Source organism: Triturus cristatus, chromosome 12, assembly GCF_964204655.1.
Source record: "Triturus cristatus chromosome 12, aTriCri1.1, whole genome shotgun sequence".
Lineage (NCBI taxonomy): Eukaryota > Metazoa > Chordata > Amphibia > Caudata > Salamandridae > Triturus > Triturus cristatus.
In genome coordinates, this window is record NC_140595.1 from 452,138,993 (window position 1) to 452,164,492 (window position 25,500).

At 43.2% G+C, this 25,500-nt stretch overlaps 1 protein-coding gene across 1 annotated transcript in view; it reads right to left on the reverse strand.

Moving 5' to 3' along the window:
* Positions 1-25,500, reverse strand: part of SHCBP1 (SHC binding and spindle associated 1) — a 185,859-nt gene that overhangs the window by 110,358 nt on the left and 50,001 nt on the right. Inside the window, exon 5 of the mRNA XM_085637554.1 lies at positions 24,626-24,718. Coding sequence (XP_085493680.1) covers positions 24,626-24,718 — 93 coding nt within the window. The remainder of the gene's footprint in view (positions 1-24,625; positions 24,719-25,500) is intronic.

Genomic DNA, 25,500 nt, shown 5'->3' on the forward strand with positions numbered 1-25,500 from the left:
GTGGCTAATATGTAGGTAAGGGAAGGTTTAGGGACTGGCAAGTGGGGGCACTTGCGCAGTCAGCGCGACGGTCCCGGACCGCGCACAGGGTCTGCGGTGGCAGACCCTAGACACACTTTACAAGGCCGCTTTCTGTGGGTGGCGCAACCAGCGCTGCAAGCCCACCAGCAGCATTGGCATTCACAAGCCCTGGCACCCCTGGTGCACTCTACTGGGGACTGACAGGGAATCCAATAAACCAATCATGGACATCAATTACAGGTACACTTTACCTAGGGAGCACTTGCACTGCGGCACGGATTAGCCGTGGCGCAGTGCCCTGAGCGGACAACACCAGCAAAACAATCGAGGCACACCATCAAAAAGTGGAAGGGAAACTCACGCCAAGGTGCCAGGTCTAACAGTAACATTGCGGCCAGTGGCAAAAACCACTAGCGACAATCTATCACTTGCCAGTAGAGTTCAGTGGCACCCTTACATGGTTAAGGTCATGCGGGCCCCTGGACCAGGCCACGACAGCCAGATCAATATCATCTAGCCCATGGAGTCCGAATGTAGATTTGTCTTTACTGTCCAATGGTGCTCAACGGGAGCCATTGTGGTGCCGATTTTATTGCTTACATGGTGCTGCAAGAATCCGAATGCAAAAACACAACAGATACAAAGCTACTGACGTCGGATGATGGTCGCACGGTGTTCCCTGTAGATGCAGGGTCGAGGGTGGGGGTCGGTTACCGGATTGATGACCAACAAGCCTTGGCAGTGGTAAGCAGAGCTATTCTTTCGATCTGGCGAGTGTCTGTACCTGCAGTTCACAGGGGATTGCCACTAGTCCAGGGAAGACTGAGCACTTCTGGCTTCCACAGGAGTCCCTCTCTTCTTTAGTGCAGACCTTTGGCCATGGATGAGGGTCAATCACTCAGTTCCAAATCTGTTGCCACAGGGACAAATTATCCCACTTTTGCTTCAGTGCTGTAGGCAGCATCCTGTAGTCGGCGACACAAGTCTCCTTTTGGTCCTTTCTTGATGCAAGGCATTCAGATACGAGGTTCTAGTGTTGGGGGGTGGGATCCCTTGAATCCTAGACTTAGGGGAGTTAAGTTTGTGGGAGCTAGTAGCCAATGGGCAGATAGTTCATGCAGCTAATCCGCACAGAGGGGGACCACATCCGGGGGTGTAGGTCTCTTTTTCTACTGAGAATCCACTATTTCTGCCCTTCTAAAGACAGCAGAATTCTCTTTTAGGTGTACAGTTTAGGCTGCTCACCATGTAGGTGTGGCCAGCCTATCTGGAGGTGTACACCTCCTGCATACCCAATGTCCCACCTTGCCCGGCTGCAAATGTGCCTGGGGCAGGGGGCGGGCTGTTTCTTCCACTGGGAGTCAGCCCTAATGCATATCAGAGGAGGTTCAGCCTTTGAAGCTCACCGCTCTGATGTGCCACTTCACTAGTCTGTCCGAGGGGGAGGAGGTGTGATCTCCTCCCTGCTCAGGCCTTTGTTCCCTACTCCTGTGAGTGATCATACTGCCCGGCAGGAGGTCAGAATCCGGTCTTGGCAGACGCAAGACAGCATGGTCTGGTCAGCACAAACACAATGAAGCTGGGACAACCAGGTGGGAAACCTCTAAGGTGCCACCTGGGTGCATGCCACATCACCCAGGGCACGAGATTCGTGTTGGGGTGAGAAGGCACACTGTTTAATGCCGAGAAAGACATTTTATTGGTACCATAATTGAGCTGCCAATCTCGAGAGTGCCTGGTTCTCAGCCCATGTTATCCTATGGACACTAACACAGTAGTTTCCAATGGGGGACCGCATTATAGGGACATATAGGCTTGCACTTATATGTCCACACCTTTACTATGCAGCACCCTGCCTCCAAGGCGGAGGAGGCCTGTCTGCCTTAGGGGTATCTGACATATAGTAACGGTAGTGCATTTGCCTGTGCCGCACATGGTAAGGGCACAGTCGAGTTTGAGCAGTTTGCACTGCTCCTGCAATCTGCAATGGCAGGCCTCCTGTCAGTAGTTTGGTTGGGTCACCCAGCGTGGCATAAAACTGTTCTGAAGCCCTAGGGACCCCTTTAGCACCTATGCCCTGGGTACCACTGGTACCATATACTAGCGACTTCTAAGAGGGTAAAGTCCTTGCCAATTGGAGTTACCAATTCAATACGTAACACTTTTGGGGAAAGAGCACTGGCACTGGGGCATGGTTAGCAGGCTCCAGTGCACTGTCAGAGTCAGACACTAGTATCTAGTAGTTCAAATGGGGATAACAAGGGGGGGGGGGAGGGAGGGGGGGCGGGCATCTGCAAAAATCGCTGTTTCCATACACATATCCTCCCAGTCTGGTTTCCTTTCAGATCAAGGCCGTGGAGTGATGCCTATGAGCTCTGTTTGCCCTTGCAGCGTTGGTTTTCTATTACGTTTGGGAATGCATGACAATTAATAATATGTCCCGAAGGGCTTGATATTGGTGTAAAAATTTCAACAGGAAATCAGATTTATGCTCTGAGAAGAGTTGTGACAGATTCTGATAAACTGGTGTTGGTTTTACTAAATCTTTCCTGCCATCTGTGATGTCTGAAGACTGTATGGGTTTTGTCCTGATGAAGTGGGGTGAACCTTTCTGTACAACCAAAACGCGGCGATAAATACCTGAAAGACTTTTATCCATATTACATATTTTATATATTTGAAGATATAATGGTCTTATAGTGATGCTTTTATGTCATCATAGTGTATGGTTTTGAGAGCTTTAATAATTGTGAGATCTGTTATGAACAATCAACATCTTTAAATGAATTTTGTTATATGGGATATTGCACAGGACAGACTATTTTGAACTTCCTGTTAATTACATTCTCTGTCTTGGTAGATCTATACACACCCACACAATCAGATTGCCCATCAAAATGATAACAACTAGTGTCACTAGACGGTCAACAATATTTAAAACCCTCCCAACATTTAAAAGTGGTCTGCAGTTCACTTAAATTAAAGGGACATGAATCGGATTATCGCAGAGTAAGACACAAAAATATGTTTAAAGTTACTCCTAAGTATTCCTGCTTCGTAACAGATTTAGAGTAGCGAATGTGTTTATTCCCAGTTGATATAATGTTCAGTTCTAACTTTAAAACACGCAACTACCATCTTGTTGCTCAATGGCATCACATTTTGGCAAAATTCTTTTCACATCCAATCTAACATCGCAGACAAGCAAATCATGCTACCAATGACTATTTAATAGGTATTCCAAGTGATATTGGCCTCTCTCTTTTCGGAAAGAAATAGGATGGCCCGGACGGATAACGGGCTAAAACTCCTGGTGGATCTGTTCGTAAAGTTCATGGATGACTTGGACCTAGATACTAACATCTCTAAGACGCATTTCATGGTCTGTGGGAGGAGGGCAGCCAAGACGAGGCCTATTGATATTAAAGGGCAACACATCACCAGTGTTTCCACATTTCCTTACCTGGGGGATCTCATTTGACTACCAGAATAACTGGTTTCCCTGTATTTCCAGTCGATGCTCTAAATTCACCCAAGGCTGTTGTGCCTTATTTAGATTTTCATTGTCAGTAGGTAACAAGCCCCTTCTGCCCATGTTACAAATATTTAGAATGAAGCGTCTCCCAGTCCTGACTTAGGGAGCTGCTATTTGGGGGTACCGTAAGTTCAAAGGAATTCAGCTCGAGGAGGACCGATTTTGTAGGAAACTCCTGGGTGTAGGTCCAAACAGTTCCTCAATTGTCACCCATGAGGAACTGGGTTTAAACTATGTGGAGGACCAGGTTAAACTGGCTCCATTGTTACTATGGATTTCTGTTTGGTCCAATGAGAGCCTGTGGATCATCAGGAGGTGATTGAGGACTGCATGGAAAGTACGTATGGTCTAAAGATACACTGGTTAAATTACATTAAATCGGTAGCCTGCTCACTCGATCGCACAGACATTGTTGAGAGGCCACACCTCCTTAAAAAGGGTGATCGTAGAGTACTTATGGATTTTTTTTTTTTTTAAATCAGGCCAATGAGGAAAGGGAAGCTCGGGTGCGGACGAAACACTACTAGATCCTTTCAGTTGCTGAAATCAGTTAGTGGCTCCGATAATGATCTCACTGAAATTGAGCACCCCATGGATAGATCCTAAATTTAGTTTGGGCACTATCCGCACGATGATTTGCTTCCGTCGAGGTAAGTTTGATCCCCGTTCCCTTTTAATTTGTCCTTGCGATGACCGTTCCCCCCAGACTCTAATACATTTGGTCCTATTCTGTAAATACTATACATTTCTTCACAGAAGATATCTATGGCCACTTTTAAAAGAGAGGGGCTTCACTCAATTTCGACCTTTTGTTTTATTCTTACAACTACTACAGGACCAGGTGGTGATGACTGCGGTCATCGGCTATTTAAAAGGCGCCTTATACTTGAATAAAATAATGTGTGCATAGTAATAACAATGTATATGATTTGCCGGGGTCCTGATCTGAAACAAATTGTATGCGTTTATGAACTTTTTAAATCGGATGAATTGAACTGGTAGGAGTCTAAAAATGGTTTTAAACGTTTTATTTGCTCCCTTTTATGTGTTTATGTACTCCTTTTTAAAATGTGTTTGTATCTTTTATGATTATTCTGTAGATTAATATCATGATATCCAATCATTTCATACACCGCCACACAGTCAAATGTCCTTAATGTAATGGACCAATCGGGGCCTTTAACAATATGTGACTCACATGGTCAGACGTTTGGTCACCAAACAGCTAGTTGTTTGTGCCCACGATGTGGACAGCTGTGAATTTAGTGACTACAATAAAACAATTACTAAATCTTTAAAGCGCACAAAAGAGGAATATAGATCATAGGTTGATTTGATGATGTTACATGATAAATAAATGCGGGCAGCAGCGCTCAACAAATCGGTAACCGAATTTCATGCCAATAGTGTGAACTTTGGTTGAGCTATATCAACACGTCTTAAATTAAACATTTCCAGCAAAATGTAAATATCATTCCAAGCAGGCCTCCCACACACATCGGTAGTGTTGTAGCGACATCTAGCGACCATGTAGCATACTACGCAAGGAAAGAGAAAGCAGTGGGTCTGTTTGCCTGTGGGTCTCTATTTCGTGTTACAAGTGTGCCGAAAACTACCACTGAATTAGAACCCCTAGGTGAGAACAACTATACTGAAAAATATCAGCTTACCACTGCTAGTCTACTGCGTGAAATAGGTATTCTTAAGGTTTTTGCTAGTCCACCAAAAATGGATCGGATAAAGTAAAACATCAATACTTTAAAAAACATATTTAGATTTTCCTTAAACACCTTTTGATTTTACTAAAATTATATGTACAATAAAACATACTTAAAGAAGCTTTCAGTCAGCCGTCTTCGTCCGTAGGCCTGTTACTGCGTCATTCAAATTTTTCTTCCATACACCATAGTATACTGAATGGGGCTATGTGTCAGACCACTTTAGCCTTTGGCTAACTTCACAGTGACTTACGGCATTCTGCCCTTGTGACAAAGAGCACATCCACACACAAAGCAGTTTCAGTTAAGATTATGGAAATTTGTATTTTTTTATTACCAAAAAATATTTACTCAAATTGATGAGAGCCCAGCAGCTTTCCCAACAATAACATTTGGAAAACTATAACAAAACAAGAACTGACAATACACAAAAGGTTGTCAGCCACCGCCAGACCTATTGGCCTTGCCAACGCTTGTTTTAACTTCATGGCTTCCTAAATCATTAATGACAAAATGGACCCATCAAATCCAGTCTACAGAACGGAATGGCCATAAGGTGAAGACAGTTTTCTTTTAAGTGTTTTAAATTATACTGCAGAAACTGGAGTGCAAAACTACATAACTCTGTAATTATGTGAATTATTAATGTTGCCAAAAAAAGAAGAAAGTAAAATGTGAAGGTTCATAAACCCTGTACAAACAAGAAGTAAAATATATAGCTGACAAGTGGCCATGTGACTCGTGGTACTATCAGCCAGTCCTAGCTTTACAGCCAAAAGCACGTAGTATACTGGAAAGTTCAATCAATCAATTAATCGGGGGGATTATAAAGCCAGCTACTCACCCGTGAGGATCTCAAGGCGCGGGGGGGGGCGCTGCTCCGGATCAGTTGAAGAGCCAGGTCTTGAGGTCCTTCCTGAACGTGTGCAGGGTCGGGGAGCGTCCGATGTTCAACGGGAGCTCGTTCCAGGTCTTGGCTGTGATAGTAGGAGAAGGCTCTCCCGCCTGTTCTGTTTCTGCGGATGCGGGGGACCTCTGCTAAGGCGAGGTCGGCAGAGCGGAGGTGCCTCTTGGGTACGTGGAAGGATACTCTTTTGTTGAGGTATTTGGGTCCGATGTCGTTGAGGGATTTGTAGACGTGGGTGAGGAGTTTGAAGGTGACCCTTTCCTCGACGGGGAGCCAGTGGAGGTCTCGTAGGTGTTGGGTCATGTGTTCGTGACGCGGTGTCCCAAGGACGAGTCTGGCAGCGGCATTCTGGATGGTTTGGAGTTTGTGTAGTAGAGCTCTGTTGATTCCGGCATACAGGGCGTTTCCGTAGTCCAGTCTGCTGGTTATGAGCACGTGGGTGACTGTCTTTCTGCAGTCGGGGGGGGGGTCCATTTGAAGGTCTTGCGGAGGATGCGAAGGCAGTTGAAGTTGGTGGAAGCACCGGCATTGACCTGGCGGTTAATGGAGAGGGAGGAGTCGAGGATGATACCGAGGTTTCGTGCGTGGTCTGTAGGAGTGGGTGGATTTCCGAGGGCGGAGGGCCACCAGGTGTCATCTAAGGGTGGGCGGAATTTGCGTAATCGTGTTACGCAAATCTCCGCGAAACGGTAAAAAAATCTACGCGAACATGCAGAAATTCCGCGAACACGCGGAATTGCTTGTTCGCGATGCTTTTTTCCTGTTCACAGTTGCGGTTTGCGTGCTGGGGGAGAAATATCTCGCAAACAAGCATTTTGAGAACGCGAACAAGAAAAAATTTCGCGAAGTCGCGGAAAGCAGAATTTTGGGCAATTTCGCGTTCTCCGCGAAATTACCGAAATTCCGCGAGCGGAACAGAATTTACCGCCCAGGCCTAGTGTCATCCCAGGTGCAGGTGTGGGGTCCGAGGATGAGAACCCCAGGCTTCTCCGAGTTGAGCTTCAGACAGCAGTCTTTCATCCAGGAAGCAGAGTCTGGAGTCTTTGAGGTTCTTCGTGAGTGAGAGGATGAGCTGGGTGTCATCGGCATAGGATACAATGCCGAGTCCATGCTGTCCAACGATGGCGGCGAGGGGGGCTATCTAAATGTTGAAGAGCGTGGGGCTGAGCGATGATGCTTGGGGTACTCCGCAGTTGATGTCGGTGGGTTCGGAGAGGAAGGTATGGAATCTGGTCCTCTGGGTTCTGCCGGAGAGAAAGGATTGGATCCAGTCGAGGGAGGCTCCTTGTATCCCCGCGTCATGAAGTCTGGCTGCGAGGGTGCGATAAGAAACTGCGTCGAAGGCTGCGGAGCGGTCTAGAAGGATGAGGGCCGCGGTGTGTCCCTGGTCGAGTAGCATGCGGATGTCGTCAGTGGCGGCGAGGAGGGCGGTCTCGGTGCTGTGGTTGCTGCGGAATCCAGACTGGGAGGCATCTAAGTTGGAGTTGTCTTCGATGAAGGTGTTCAGCTGGGTGTTCACGAGTCTCGCTGTGACTTTGGCCGCGAATGGGAGGAGATAGATGGGCCGGTAGTTCTTCAGAACAGTAGGGTCGGCCGTGGGTTTTTTGAGGAGGGATTTAACCTCCTCCCGCTTCCAGCTTCGGTTTTCTTCAAGGTGGCAGTGATGTGTTCGACGGTGGCGGGTTTCCAGGCCATGATGGTTGGCTCGTCAGCGGCGTTGGGAGGGGGGTGTTGTCCGACGTCTGTTCGCTGAGATGGTCGTAGAGGTCCTTGATCTTCAGACGAACGGAGCTTGTCGCAGAGTTCCTGGGAAGGAGTGACGTCTGTGGCTTCACTGAGGGGTTTTGTGAACTGTTGTATGACGTTGAACAGTTCCTTGGCGTGGCTTGCGTTGGCCTGGACTTTGGCTCTTATGAAGGTTCGTTTGGTGTCTCTTATGCGCTGGTGGTATTCTTTCAGGGTGCTCCTGTGGCTGTTCCGTGCTTCCGTTGTTTTCTGGTTTCACCAAGTTATCTCTAGGCGTCTGCAAGAGCGTCTGGCTTCTTGTAGTTCTGTGGTGAACCAGGTGGCCTTCAGAGGACGTTGTTTGGCAGGTTGGCGGAGGGGTGCAAGCTTGTTGGCGCAACGGGGAGATCTAGCGGTGAAGTTCTGTGGTTGTGGAGTTGGTGTCGGTCGTTGCGCTGAAGGGGGGGAGGGGTGTCTTGGAGGAGGGTGGTGTTACATAGTTCCTTATAACATTGCAAAGGGGGGGCTCGCATATCCAAGCTTGGAAAATGCTATTGGTTAGAAACACAGAACTAGCAGCAGATGGGACTTATGGCATGAGGCCACTTCGCAACTATGAAGGTAGTTAGGAGCAATTTGATTTAGTTCACTTATATCACTTATGGGGAAACAACCACTTGTAGGTGCAGGGAATTGAGATTTAGATTTTCTGGTCTAATGAACAATTTACTTACCTCCGGTAACATGCTTTGTGGTGGACACAATATTCAACCGCAGATTTCTAATCTTTAGAATAGCCCCAGGCACCAGACTCGATCCAGAGATTTTACCCAGTAGTGCCCATGCACACAGGTAGGTGGCTCCGTGGTTACTTCGCATTGCCCTAGAAGTGACAAAGTACAGCTGCACGCCACCCATGCATGCTGATGTCAGTTTTAGTGATCTTACTCATTCTCACCTCCGGGCAATACGTGTAGAGCAAATTGTGGGCAACAGTGTGCCTATTGCTGAATTGGGATTTTTTATATGGCAAAGAAGCCATACCAAAGAAAGAATAAGTAGGAGAGCAATGAGTAATCAGATGTTAGAGTATCCACCAGAAAATGTGGTACTGAAAGTAAGTAACTTGTTCTGATAGCTACTTCTAACTGTTGATTCCTCACCTTCACAACGGATACCATAGTAGGATCTCAGAAAGGTGGACGATCTAGGGAGTGGAAACAAAACAAAACGTCCTGCAGAACCAAGAAGATAAAGTGACCTTCCTGTCGGACTAGGCTATCAAGTAAACAAAAATAAGGATCGTATATTAGTTATTAATACAATGAATACTTAAATTAGTCTCTGGTGTATATGTCCTATTTCAAAATACATATTTGTTTATTTCACTCATTAACTGTGCAACAATATTCAATCTGGGTAATGGTACCTGGCGTGTGTTGTCTTTAAATGTAACATTTAAACATAAAAATAAACACAAAAAAGAAAAGTGGGAATAATCTGCAACATTTTATACTGTATTAATTCGCACTCCCAAATCATAGAAAATAAAGCTCTACCACAAAGAGGCACACACACGGCAAATCAAGAAAACACCTGGAAAAGGGTTTCACTCTCATAAAATGAGGCACATCAAAAGATAGTTTTCAGAATAAAGCGTTGGGTTTTATTTGTGCAACACTCTCTGACAGAAATTATATATATATATATATATATATATATATATATATATATATATATATATATATATATATTCACTGAAAAAACCATAGGTTTCACACATGTTATAGTTAGCGGAAATTTTACTGATAAAAAACCAATGAAATTGCCCCGTTATAGTTAGTGCTGGCAACTATAACTCACGCGACCGCAATCCTCTGCTGATGCTAATACTGTATTTAGACACTTATTTGCCCATGTCTTCTTCCATACATTTTTAGCTATACATATATTACAAATATTTTTTTTTCATAAAGACACATATGTCATCAGCAGAAGATTGCGGTCGCGTGAGTTATAGTTGCCAGCACTAACTATAACGGGGCAATTTCATTGGTTTTTTATCAGTAAAATTTCCGCTAACTATAACATGTGTGAAACCTATGGTTTTTTCAGTGAATTTGCAAGGTTTTTTAAATGCTAATTCCTAACTATAACGTGTGTGAAACCTATGGTTTTTTCAGTGAATTTGTACGGTTTTTTAAATGCTAAGTGACTTTACGCCATTCGTGGCGTGCGCGCCCACTTAACGCAGTTCGTTCCGTGCGCGGTGCGCTTCGCGCACCGCGCACCCACTTTACGCAGTTAGTGCCGTGCCCACGTTACGCTAGATGGGCCATGTACGCACGATGCGCTTCGCGCACCGTGCGCACATGGAGGACATATTATGCGCTTCCTTGTGATAGGTAATCTGTTGAAATTTTTTGGGAAATTTCTGTGCTCTGATAAGCCATGCTCAAATGGTGGCCTTCGGCCACCATTTGCACAAGGGGTGGAGAAAGTGTGGATAGTGTTTTTCTTATTTTTATTTTTTTACCGTACGCTTACGGTAAGCGTACGGTAAGCGTACCCCGCGAAATTGCCGAAAAAAAAATAATGCCGTTTTTGCTCTTGGGGGATGTTTGGGGACTCCCTCAACATGACTATGTGAGAGGGAGTTGTCAAAACATCCCCGTAACATGTTTTTGGCCATCATGTTTGATACATAACACTCAGTGCGGTAGACAAAATGGCGGACGCCGCTTCCTGGTTTCTGCCGATTCGAATGTTTACTAAGATCTAAGAGCCAATCAGAATCGCGCTCGCGCACGCCACCGTACGCTTACCGTAAGCGTACGGTAAGCGTACCGTAAGCGGGCTCAGATATATATATTGATTTAAAGGCTATTTTCTCAGAATCTACTGAACAGATTTACACCAAACCTACAAAAGGCACTTCCTTGACCTAGGGACTACCTCTCTGCCAAATTTCTAGTAATTCTGTTCAGCCGTTCGGGCTGTAGCTCGTTCTAAAGGTCCTATGGAAAAATGCATGGGAAAAACGCGTTTTGGGACCCCCCTTTTATCTCAGCCCCCGCTTGACGAATCCCCCCGAGACTTTCAGGGTAGGAGCGGAGCGTAGCGCCCCACCTATTTTGAGAAATTCGCGAGGATTCGTCGACCGGCGCCAAAGTTATTCAAAATAGAATGTTGAGGTTTTCCTATGGAAACGTGGTCCTAACTATAACTACCTACTGGCGACCGCCAGTAGGTTATATATATATATATATATATATATATATATATATATATATATATATATATATATATATATATAAAAATCTACTAGGACCGTGTTTCCATAGGAAATCTAAAAATTCTATTTTGAATAACTTTGGCGACGGTTGACGAATCTTCGCGAAATTTTCAAAACTAATGGGGCGCTCCGTTCAGCTCCTACCCTGAAAGTCTCGGGGGGATTCGTCAAGCGGGGGCCGAGAAAAAAGGGGGGTCCCAAAACGCGTTTTCCCCATGCATTTTCCCATAGGACATTTAGTCGAAGGTACAGCCCGAACGGCTGAACAGAATTATTCGAAATTTGGCAGAGAGGTAGTCCTCAGGTCAGGGATGTGCCTTTTGCATATATGAAGTCAATCTGTTCAGTAGTTCCTGAGATAATTGCAGTTAAAAGCACATACATATCTATAGCCGCGCACCGAGCGCGCACCCTAACATGCGCGAGCGTAATTCTGGTTGGTTGTTACAAGTTAGTCAACGTTCGAATCGGTCGAAATCAGGAAGTGTCGGCCGCCATTTTGTTTGTTTTCAGTGCGAGAGTGGAAAAGGAAGGTGGCGAACGTGAAAAGGGGGCAGGGTAGAGAGTTCCTGACCCCCTAGCCTAGGTCAGGGGGTCCCTGAAGGACCCCGAAGGCATAAAAAAACATTTAAAATTATTTATTTTTTTTAAATCGCGGAGGTGCGCACCTGGTGAAAAACCATTAAAAAAAATATATATATTAAATACCTAATTTATTGAAAAATAAATATATAAAAAAAATTATAAGACATACATAACTTAGCATTTAAAAAAACGTACAAATTCACTGAAAAAACCATAGGTTTCACACACGTTATAGTTAGGAATTAGCATTTAAAAAACCTTGCAAATTCACTTAAAAAACCATAGGTTTCACACATGTTATAGTTGGTGGATATTTCACTCGTAAAAAACCAATGAAATTCCCCCGTTATAGTTAGTTCAGATAACTATAACTCGCGCGACCGCCACTCTATGACAAGGATGATGTCATCAGTGATGTCATGAGTGATGCCACTGACCATGTCATGAGTGATGTAATATGTGACGTCATGAGCAGAGGATTGCGGGCGCGCGAGTTATAGTTATCTCAACTAACTATAAAGGGGGAATTTCATTGGTTTTTTACGAGTGAAATATCCACCTAACTATAACATGTGTGAAACCTATGGTTTTTTTAAGTGATATATATATATATATATATATATATATATATATATATATTACGATATCCGCAGCGTCCTCTGCTCCCTCTCGTCACACAAGGACCACAAAGTTGGTGCAAGATTTAAATATTTATTTTCTCGATGCCACCGCCAATATATACGCACATGTTTCCATCCTGACAGCATACACAAACAGGCACCGACTCTGTGAGTAATTGGCATAGAAGGCACAGAAGGTATTTAGTCCAACATGGACCCAGACGTGTTTCGGCAGAAAAACGCCGTGTTCACTGCTAATTACAGTCAGCCAAAATGCATAGATGTGTGAGTGGGTGATTCTATGGGTGCATGGTTTTAAGAGTGCATCTGTGAGGCACTGTATGGTTGGATGAGTGTATGTATGGGTGTGTTAGGGATTGAATGTATATCTCAGTGGTACATGTGTGACTAACTATATATGTGAAAGGCAGTATATATGTGTGTAAGAGTATATAAGTGGGTATATGTGAGAGTGTGTGATTGTGAGAGTGGCTGTATGGATGCGTGTGCTTGTATCAATGATTGTATAAGAGCGTAAGAATGTGGTACTATTTTTATGAGTAAGTGAACTTGAGTGTGTTTAACTGTTTAGGTGAGTAAATTGGACTGTGTTTAATTACTTGCACGACTGACTAGGTGTGTCAGTACCTCAATGGATGATTGGCGATGTGTGAGTGTCTATATAGGTGTCTAAATGCATATGATAGTCTTGTATGGAGTGACTGTAAGTATGAGTGACTGTACAGGTGAATGAGTGGAGTTGTATGTAGACCTAAGAGTTAATAAGTGAGTATCTAGTTATTGGTATTGGAGTACGTATGGTTTTGAGAATGTAACTCTGAAATTTTCAGTCGGCGTTTGAAAGGTTATGTTAGGGTGTGAGAAGATGTGGTAATTTATCACATGGATGACGTCATCAGTGATGTCATTTGGGATGTCATCAATGATGTCACTGACCATGTCATGAGTGATGTAATATGTGACGTCAAAAGCATTGGATTGCGGGCGCGCGAGTTATAGTTAGCTGAACTAACTATAACGGGGGAATTTCATTGGTTTTTTACGAGCGAAATGTCCAGCTAACAATAACATGTGTGAAACCTATGGTTTTTTTCAGTGAATTTCAAAGGTTTTTTAAATGCTAATTCCTAACTATAACGTGTGTGAAACCTTTGGTTTTTTCAGTGAATATGTGTATATATATATATATATATATATATATATATATATATATATATATATATATATATATATATATATATATATATATATATATATATATATATATATATATACATATACACACACACACACACATATACTTCCACTCCCAGGTTCCTCCCAGATTGGAAAAAGGAATCTCGAGCACTCACGGGAGAGTAGTTTTGCAGCTTCGTTTATTACGGCAAAAACAACAAACGCCTTTCGGAGTTAGTCCTTCATCAGTGTTGTTACCTAATTCATCACAAGGTACTCGTTTATAAACATATGATCGCTTTGTAAACATAAAGGTAGTCGGAAGGGATGGCGGCCAGTAACTCATAGGCGCCATCTTGGAAAGGTCAAATGTTTGCTTATCGTTAATGTTATATGCAAAAACAAAAGCAAAAAAGTTGCGTTAGACACAAATGAACAATTCATCCTGCTTAAAGCACACTGGCCCATGTTTTTGACAATATCGCCAAATCCTCGCTTATCATTAATGTTATATACAAAAACTAAGGCAAGAGAGTCCGATTAGACACAAATAGAACGATCAATTCGTTGTGCTTAACCCCTTCAGTGCCACGCCCTTTCCCCCTCCTGTGCCGGGCGTTGCATTAGTGGATGGGGTTCATGACTAGACTATCTCGTCATGGGCACAGAAGAGGTTAAAGCACATTAACCCATGTTTGTAGATAATATCACAGTGGATCGGCAGTTAGCAACCAGAGAAAATAAACGGTTGCTAGACCCTTTCTAAAAGCCGTGTATCGGCTGGATATTTCAGATCAAATTACATATTAATAAATTAATAAACAGTCAGCATTTCAAAAAATATCAAAAAGAAAGGAGATACACAGTCATTTGCCCAAACACCACGTAATTTCGGAAAATCTATTGCATTACTGTACAATAATGGCTACTGGAATATATACTTCTAGATCCCTAGATGTACTGTCAATTCCTCTCCAGAATTTAACCCATATGGGGTTTTTGTCTGGAGATCGATTATATATCTCGATTCCAGTCGTCTTAATCTTGACACTGTGCCCTCCTCTGGCATGTACTGGAACACAATCGATAGCAAAAAACTGCAAAAGATCCCTATTGCTCTTATGTTTTATGGCAAAATGTTGTGCTACAGGGTAATTAAAATCTTTCTTCGCTATGGCTCGCTTGTGTTCTAAAATTCTAATCTTGGCACTGTGTATGGTGCTGCCAACATACATAAGTCCACATGGACATTTCAAACAATAAACGACATGTGAGGTTTGGGAGGTCAAGAATTTAGTGATGGTCCTCCCTCTTTTTAAGCCTTTAACATTGTAACTTAATACTCTCTTACTAAAGGCACAGGCCTTGCATTTTCCACAGGGATAGAATCCTTTCATCTCTTTCAAGGTACCCTTTTTGCAGGTAATTGGATCTAGATGACTATGAACCAAAATTATCTTTGAAAGATCGTGCTTTTCTGAACGTAATCATGGGGGCCAGCGGAATATCCAATCCAATTACTGGATCTGATGTTAACACATGCCAGTGTTTTCTCAAGATTGTTCTTAGACTAGATGCATCATTAGAGAAAGTCGTAATCAGCCGGAATTGACCTTCCGTTGATTTATTAGTTTGTTTTTGTTTGCCTGGGTAACTGTCTGACTCGTTGTAAGGTATTCTCCAAGAGATTTTTGTCGTAACCTCTGGTTTCAAACCGACTGAAGCTGCTCTTCGCTGCCTGATCCAAATCACATTGTCTTGAGCAGTTCCGTTTTAATCTAAGGAATTCTCCATACGGTATGCTATTTTTCAACCTCTCAGGATGACCGCTGGAGGCATGCAGGATGCTATTTCCTGCCGTCGGTTTTCGATAAAGGGCGGTTGTTAATTTTCCTTCCTTCACTTCTATTCTCAGGTCGAGATAGTTTACTGCCACTAGACTAATCTCTCCTGAGAAGTGCAAGTTAACATCATTGCTGTTAAGATGTTGAATATATTCCTTAGCTTTGTCTGTTGAACCCTTCCAAATTAGAAAAAGGTCATCGATGTATCGATGCCAGGACACTATTTCCTTGGTCCATTCATGGTTGTTAGTGGTCCAGACCACCTGCTCCTCCCACCAGCCCACGAACAACTTCGCGTAGCTGGGGGCGAAGCAGGTGCACATCGCAGTGCCTTAGATTTGTCTATAATACTCTCCCTAGACGAGAAAAATGTTATTAAATAGACAGAATTCAATTAATTCCAATTGCGAATTTCAAAGTTCTTTTTTTAAGAAAATATTTAAATCGCACTTAAGCCTTGAAAGTGATTAATACACATGTAAAGGCTAGTAATATCCAATACAATCATACAATATGACGGATCCCATTCGATTTTTTCAATGTTGTGGATAAAGTCGGTAGTGTCTTTTATGTAAGATGTCAATTTCAATACAAATTCAAATAGAAAGTGATCCAAGAATCTCGACAAATTCTCAGTTAAGCTACCCATGGAAGAAACAATTGGTCTTCCTGGAGGTGTTGCCGCGTTTTTATGTATTTTCGGTAAATGATAGAATGTGGGTGTGATAGGATTTGTCATTCTTAAAAACAGGTATTCTTCAAGATCTAACATTGTTTTCTCATGCCATTTTTTGATTAAGGAATGCAGCTGCACAATGCTTTCTAGATATATTTCTTTTGTAGTTGATTCGTAACAGTTAGAATCTTGCAGTTGCCGCATAGCTTTGTTCAAATACTGTTCACGGGGCATCAGAACAATGTTTCCCCCTTAGTCTGAGGGTTTAATGATCATTGAAACATCTTCTTGAAGGTTTTTCACTGCAGCTTTCTGTTGATGAGTTAGGTTCTGGTTTACTTTGCGGTTTCCTGCATCTTCACGAAATTCAATTAGATACTTGATCACTCCCTCAGAAAAGACTTCAATTGCATCTATAGGCATCTGAGGTAGAAATTGGGAAGATTGCTTAAATCCACTAGCCGGAGCTTCTTGTGCCACATTTGATTCCTCAATTCTTTGTGTCAAGGTTGTAAATGTTCGTATTTCTTCCAGAGTTCCTTCTTTTCGTAGGTCTTTCAGGATTTCTAGGGTTGTCAGATCATTTACTGCGAGCAAGTCTGTTTCCTTGTTCTGAGCTCTAAGGAATCTCGCCTCTTGAGTTGTAGGTTTTAATTTGAAATATTTGTGCAATTTAAGTTTTCGCACCAATTTGAAAATGTAAATTCTCGTTAGAGTGTATTCTAAACGATTCTGTGGACAAAATGAAAGTCCCAATTTCAATACTGATTCCTCTATGGGAGTTAGGATTCTGGGGGTCTGATTTATTATGGTCAGCTGATCAATTGCCTCTACCATCTGCCTCCCCTCTTGCTCCGCGTGGCTCGAGGGGTTTGGTTGTTTCTGACTTTTCCTCTTCCAGCCGCCCCTTCTTGTTGGTCTTCTTTATCTACAAACATGGGTTAATGTGCTTTAAGCGTAACAAATTGATCGTTCTATTTGTGTCTAATCTGACTCTCTTGCCTTCGTTTTTGTATATAACATTAATGATAAGCGAGGATTTGGCGATATTGTCAAAAACATGGGCCAGTGAGCAGGATGAATTGTTCATTTGTGTCTAACCCTACTTTTTTGCTTTTGTTTTTGCATATAACATTAACGATAAGCAAACATTTGACCTTTCCAAGATGGCGCCTATGAGTTACTGGCCGCCATCCCTTCCGACTACTTTTATGTTTACAAAGCGATCATATGTTTATAAACGAGTACCTTGTGATGAATTAGGTAACAACACTGATGAAGAACTAGCTCCGAAACGCGTTTGTTGTTTTTGCCGTAATAAACGAAGCTGCAAAACTACTCTCCCGTGAGTGCTCGAGATTCCTTTTTTCAATCTGGGAGGAACCTGGGAGAGACAATAGAGACTGCAGGGCACCTCCGCATTGGAAGCACCCGCCTTTAGCGTGCCGCGCTTCTTCTGGTGTGGAGGAGCGACATATTATATATATATATATATATATATATATATATATACACACACACACACACACACACACACACACACACACATACATACATACAAGCAATAATAACACACAAGTAAGCAAATGCAACTGTTAAATGCATGGAATAAAATACAAGCAGATAATAATGATAATAATACTGGACATCCACTGCAAGAAATAGGTACTGTTAAATGAAAGTAATCAGACACAAGGAATCAAATAAAGTATGAAAAGATATAAATATTTATAAACTGAATCAGCTGCAATAACTGCTTAGCCCGCTCCAGACAGCGGGATTCACAGCCGGGGTCAAGAGACTCAGCAAGCCGGGAACTGCTACACTGAATTAAGACACATCCTTCATTTATTCAGGTCCAAAATACGCTTTCCAAGTCAAACTCCAGTCTTATAATCCCAATTCACTAGACGTTTCAGACAGACCTCTGCGCCAAGGAAACTTACTGGAGTTTGCCGCTCTCCATGCTAGCATTCCAAAGTCAAAGGAGTTCACATACTCTTCTGCGCTCCCACACGTTCTAGTCCCTTATCTTAGCATAGCTTGAGAAAGAAGAAAACATCTCCAAAAGTACAGAAAACAATCTTGAACATGAATAGCCAAAACAACTTGAGTGATCTGGGGGCCTGCTTGTGTGTTCAAAGCTCAAGCTAGATAGAGTCAGAATTCAAGATGGCATGAGGGCATGTCAAAGCCAATAATAGAAACTTCATAAAACTTCCCAATATACAACCTAATGCAAATTTGAGCACCACCGCATAGAACACTACACTCCGCTACAGAGAAGTACATTCCACACATTTCTCTCTTGCTTTCAAATGCACATCCCACACGTTCCGTTCCTGGCAAGGCTGTTACACTTCCACTCTGAAGCTACAAGGAAACACAAAATGAAAGAACAAGGAAGAGTGCACATGCAGAAAAAATGTCGTACATTCAAACTAGAATAAATCAAAACACCTTAAATCAATGGTAGGCCAAGGTCATCATATGGTCCCAATATATGGGAGTGCCTCTGGCAATACATATACAATAAAAAATGTAACAACTAGTAAATAATTTCAGTCTTCCAGTTGATTTGAGTGATGTGGTTGCACTCCTTATTTAATGAGCAGTCAATATAGAATATAGTCCTTTAAGTGGTATCACATGAAGGACAATCCTGTCCTCTATTTCTTTAGTATGTGTCCAGATTATTTGGTGGATTAAAGATTGGGTGGCACGTCCGAAGAAAATGTCGACACATTTCGGCCCTTGTAACAGTGGGCGTCCTCAGAACAGTGGAAGAAGGGAGTACCTAAAGATAGGATGATATATACAATATAAAACAACTTCAAGGTGCTCGGGCTTTTTGGTGTGCACCTTCAGATAAAAATCAAGTACAGGTACCCATGAATAATAGTGCATGTAGAGCCGAATAAAACTAAAAAAGCTATGTCACCAAAACTCTCTGGCCATTTATATTGTGAGGACTAAGCTCACATGCAGGCCCAGCTATTGCAAGTAAAATATTGCTGGGGAAGGAGTGACATTAAAATATATTTCCTACACGTGCCAATGGATTTGTAGTCCATGTGTTAAATGCTCATCTGTGTTTCTAGAGCAATTGTGCAGAAAGGTAAGTGCACGCTGCGAATTTAAATGAACGGGATTCATCAAAAAATCCCCTTGTATGCGAGTAGCATGGTATATTCTATGTTGTAGAGGTATCCAGGAGTGTAGGTTGCTTGCACTGGAGGATGGGAAGAAACGTAGTTTCTCGTTATAACTACACAGTAGGCTGGTGAAGAAAGGAGAAAGGACACTTGACATGGTAAAGTTAAGGACGGCTGTCCTTTGGTTTAACCCATTCATGGAATGCCATAAGTGCCGATTTGTCTCCCTCCCACACCATAAGTACATCGGTGATGTATCTGATCCAGTGTCTAATGTTGGTTCTGTATGGATTTTCATTGTTGTAAATATATTTCATCTCAAAAAAGGGCATGACCAGGTTTGCTACTTCTGTAGAGAAGCTGCACCTCCTCGCAGCTCCTTTGACTTGCAGGTACAGATTTTTAAATGCAAAGAAGTAACTTTTTAAGCATAGTGTGGCGGGCGCCAGTAAAATTCAGTTGGGATGTCGTGTGGAGTGGCTCTTCTAGGGTGGCTCTTATTACCTGTATTGCTTCATCTTGAGGGATATTAGTGTATAGTGCCAAGGTTACTGCATACTCTCACTGTTTGTTAGAGGGAAGACCTTACACCTTATTGATCACATCCATTAAGTCCCTGATGTAAGCCTGTGTACCAATTACAAAGGGTTTGAAGAAAACACATATGTATTGTGCTAGTGGTTTTAGGAGGGTACCACATGCAGAGATAATAGGTCTGCCAGAGGGGTTGATTGGATATTTATGCATTTTGGGGAGAATATAGATGACTGGGGTTCTGCCGTATTTTCTATTCAGGAAATCAAATTCCTTTTTACAGATCCAGCCTTCTTCGACTGCCTCTGTGGTGAGCTTGTTGATAATACCAGTCAGATCTTTGGTGGATCTTCTGTACTATCAAGGCATTAATGTTACCTGAACGCATGTACCAACACCTACATCACAGCCTGGCAGATGTCTAAAATAGGCACCTGTCACACCAATGTCATTATAGGTGCCTTGGCCCTTGTTAAATGGGCCCTCCCACCTTCCAAGAGCTACTTCTTGGCAAGTGAGTAGCACGTCTTGAAATCAAGAACTATCCACTTTGACAAGGTCCCCTTATTGCACTTTCATGCGTGCAAATCCGATGAATAGCTGAGTCCCTCACCAATGGTCCTTTGGGTGGTTGAAGTAGAAACTTCACTTGCTCTTTGGATCAAGATGGAGCATTTCTTTCTACTTTGAGAGATGAAGCAGAGTAAAGAATTCCGGCAGAGTATTTGATTGTGCAATGAGAAAAAGGTGTACGACTGATGGGAAAAAAAAAAAAGACGCTTGTGGCCCGAGGACCAACTTGTTTGGAAAAAAGGTGGTGTAGGGTGGCTGCACTGAATGCCTGCAGTTCACTCATGTGGCGCAGCCAAATGGCACTACGAAAGACTGTCTTCACCGTCAATAACCCTAAAGAGCAGCTGCACAGAGGCTCAAAGGGCTTAAATACAAGATGTGTCAGAATAAGGTTCAGGTTCCACTGAGGCATCACAAATTGTTTGTGGGGGGAACATGTGGGTTAAACCTTTAATGAAGCACATCACAAACAGAGACTAACAAGAACGGCTGGTCCAGCAAGCACAGGAAGGTCAATAATGCAGAAATGGAACACTTCACATTGTTTCTTTTTTCCAGCCAGCACTTAAAATAGGCAAACATCCGAAGGCCTGGCCTGTAAATGATGGGTATTTCGGCACCACACCAAGTAAAATATTTCTCCCTGCGACACACATAGATGGACTTTGTGACAGGCGTCTGATTGCCAGGACGACATTAGATACCACAGTTAGAAAATCAAATTAATTTAGATGTAGTTGTACTGGTAGGACAAAAATGCAGGCTCAGAAGCTCCCGATCCCTCACTCTTTTTTACTAAGTCTGGGGCAATTAGAATGATTTGGGCATTGTCTGTTCTGTCTGTCTTCAGAACTGGAGGAAGCGAAGGGGATGTTGAGGTGGGAATGCAGACAGGTACGCCATGTTCCATTCCAGATGGCATAGGTCTCCTAACAAATGACTTCGAGGAAACTCCAGCGTGCAACATTGCGGACACTGCACGCTGGTGAATAGAGCCAGCCTGGGCATTGCCCATTGATCAAAAAAGCCCTGCACCACCTCGGGGTGGAAACAAAGCAGTGACACATCCATCACCACTGTGATCTATGGGTGGAGGAGGAAACGTGGCCTGTCCAACACCCACCACTGCAGATGCTACTCTGTTGCCTTTTTGAAATCTAAATGGAGCCTGAATAGCTTCCCGGACACTGGAACGGAGGGTCCCCTGCAGGGGCTGCACGTAAAACTGGTCATTCAGGATGATGAGGATACATACACAAGTCTATGAGACCAAAAAGCCTTTGCCTTTTTCACCAAAACACAGGACTGATCCTGAAACATCAAGATGAAATAAAGGGAAGGGCATCGCCTTTTTAAATACATCAGTAAGACCCATCCCTTTGACATAATGGCTCTCCAGCTGCTGAGGAAATGTTGGATCTTGCCTCCTGTCAGCCTGGAATAAGTAATTAAGGGCCTACTAAGACTGCAGTCCCTGCTGTCCTTTTCGTATCCGACTTGCACTGTGACCACAGCTCAAAAAGGACCAGGCTGATGCTGACCAACTGGCAGAGAGGGATGGAAAGGACTGGAAGGAAACCCTCTAGAGCAGCTCCTGAATTTCCTGAATCAGTGAGGAAATTGTTCTGCAGGTGCCAACAGACCCAAGGATTTGGCAGTGATGCACGGTCTTTGCACCATTTTAAGACCAAAGCAGCCTTTTGTACAAAGAGCTTGGACTCCAGCATATCCATTATGTTTACCTGCATGTCACTGAAAAAACCCTGTCAACCTTATCTGGGTACGTTGTCTGATCACAACACTGATGCCAACAGCTCTGCTAATGCAGTCAGAGGTGTTCAGGCAGGCCGCATACTGGCTGTAAAGTATCATCTGGGCCATTGAAGCCCTAAGGTTCTTAGGGACTGTCAAGAAGATCTTGCTGCCCGTGTCCCATAATGCGTGCATGTACCTGCCCAACAGACATACTGCACTAATGGATCTGAAGGAGATTCTCTTCCCAAAAAAAGTGCTGCTATCAGAATCGCTATCCAGAGGACCTTACTTGTTGAGGCCAGTACAATCAGGATCTCTAGTATCATGTGTTTAGATAAAATGTCTGAATCACCAGGAGCCGGTTTAGAACGCTTAGCCACAGGGTGATAGGCTGGTGGGCATGAACATGGTTTTGCTCAAGTTCCCATAATGGCATCTGTAAGTGCTTCATAAATGGCAGTAAAGGATCAGATGAAGAGGGCCCTGGTTGTGGAAGCTCAGAAGGTTCATTTATGTCTCAGTTATGGATAACTGCAGTTATAGTGTATCAGCTACGCTCAGACCAACCACCACAAACAGGGTTCTGTTGGTAGCCTATGTGGCAAGTCCAATTCTGTTTCAGAGGATCTATCTAACCAGTTGACATTTCCAGGTCTGGATACAAAGCGTCATCCGTGTAATGGTATGGAAAAGCCCATCCCAATCATCATTGTGAGGGTCTTGAGACCGTTTATTCCACCAGGACTAGGCCAGAAGTGGAGCCTAAAAGAGAAAGGAGCCTTTGCTGCTTGAGGCAGAGGTCTCGAATAAGAGATGCTGTAGGACAAGCAGTTGCACTTTAATAATTACGTAACACTGGTCTAGAACACACAGATTTTGGCTCAGCGATAGACATCAGTGTTATTAACATGTCATCTACCACACCACTGGAATCACTATGGCAAAAACAGGCATGGACGGTGTAGCCGGTGTCCAAATCTGCACCGGAATCCATACGAGGATCCATTGGTTATATTCCAGCTGGAGACCCCTGCGGCTCAATGAGGCATGAACGCGCACCACAGGCGACCAAAAATCTGCAGCTTGGCATGCTTAAAAAAAAAAAAAAAAGGAAGCTACTTGCTGAGGAGTCAACTATGGCCTTGGAAACCCATGGTGCACTAGGACCAAATTGTGGAATCTGTTCAAATTCTGAAGACTTTAAAGGAGTGTGCTCTTGATCTTGATGCCCTTGCTCCATCTCACCACCTTCATCTTCTTATGCGTGCATGTGCACTTAGATTGACTTACCCAAACACTTTGAGAGTGACAGAGCCTCTTGTGGGAGCAGGCATGTGACCAGCTCAAGATCTATCCTTCAATTGCAACCCCTTCTGGTTGGAGAGTTTTGCTTCCCGGTCTGGCCTAGCTTTTTGGTGCATGAGAGCACACCTGTCGCACGGCTTGGAGTAGTGCCGAGAACCCAAGCATTAATGACACTTCGTACAGGTCGGTGATGGATACCTTCTGTAGTTGTGGCATGGCTTGAAATCTGTAGTTTTTGGAGGGCACATAGCTCTCCAACACACAATTGTTGCGAGTTTTGAAACGGTTAGTAGGCTGCCAAAGTTGGAAGCAGAGCTCTGGAGCCATGTGGGAAGGCATTGGAAGAAGGGAACTGACGGCAATATGCGGTGTGTCACTTATATGTGGCTTCACCCTGTCACTTCCAGGGCGTGCGAAGTCCCCAAAGAGCAGCATGACGCCACCTAGCGCCATCTGGGAGCACTTCGGATTCAGCCTGCCATTTGGGGATATTCTAAATGAGAAGAATCTTCAATTAGAAGTATCCATCAGAAAGAGATACACTCAAAATGGGGAGGTTGTCTTTTTGGTCCAGGCTGTCACACTATGGAATATATTACCTCAAGATGTGGGACAAACGGATGACTCCCAGGCCATCAAAAGTAGGATAAAGACTTCTCTCTTTTAGTAAGTGTATGTGTAGGGCACCCAATGCATATCTCTACTCATCACTCGGCTATGATGTAATTGATCTGCCAGTTGCTTTCTTAATTAAAAAAAATCTTTAGGAAATTGATGTAGACTTTTTAGAGACTGTCTATGCTGTGAAGATCGGCTTTGTAAAACTTCTTAATGTAACAGGAAGACCAGGCTTCCATGAGATGAGGAGGGGCTACAGACTGCACTCAGAGGCCAAAATCCCAAGAAAAGACCCATAAAGAACACCCAAAGCTCACCAAGTCTGTAATATGGTGCGAAGGGACATCCGGTTACAGAAGCAAGGTCTGTGTCTTACAAGGCATTAGACCTCTCTGTGGAGCAGAGGGATTCATTTACGGGAACAGGCTCAATACTCATTAGTGCATGAGGAGGTCTTTTCTCTATAACACAAATCCCCGATGACTGGGTATCGGGGCATTAATCTGTCACTAGACTCAATTACGAGGATTCTGATAAATCCTTGAACAAATATTGCACTTACATTCTCAGTCGAGGCTCGACACATCTCACAAAATAGTCAAAGTCATCTTCGTCCTCCTCATCCCAGCTTCTCCATATGTTCTGATAGAAAAATCTAAAATAAGATTAGGTGTCAAATATGTAAATCATCATGAATTACACAGGATTATACAGCCAAATCTCCACTTCTTTCCACAACATACATACACACACACATATATACATACACACACATGCATACATACTCAGTCACTGAAATACAAAGGTTTAAGTAACGTTATAGTTAGGTGAATAGGTCTGTGCCAATATTTACATTTTGAACAACAACAAAAAAAGATATTTCTCAGTTATAGTTAGCAGAGCTTCATAACTTGCGCCCTCGCCATGCACTGATTATGACCTCACATATGAATTCACTCATGACGTGTTCTATGACATCATTTAGAACATCGCTAATGACATCAAAAATGATGACCTCACTGATGACATCATCCAAGCTTCTTTTGTACACATTGCTTCCATAAACGGGTATTGCAGTAGAGCTCTGAATTAAAGTACAAAATAGCTCAGAAGAATATGAGGCGTCATTATTGCCATCACAGAAACAACTCCCTTAGGTGTAGAAAGCATGGGTCATGTGCCACATTAATCCTAATCCGACTCCAGGGGGAATGTATCCATGATATGACTCATAAATAGCAAAAGACTTGTAATGGAAGACATATATACCTTCTAATTCTATGGATCACACACAAACTCCAGAGGTCACGTGTTTTAACACAGAAAATATAAAGTACACTTGTATTAAAAGGGTGGGAGTCCAGCCATTTTGAATTTCACAAGAGCACAACAGTGCACAACAACTAAAAACAGGTATGTTGGGGTGAAAAGAAAAAC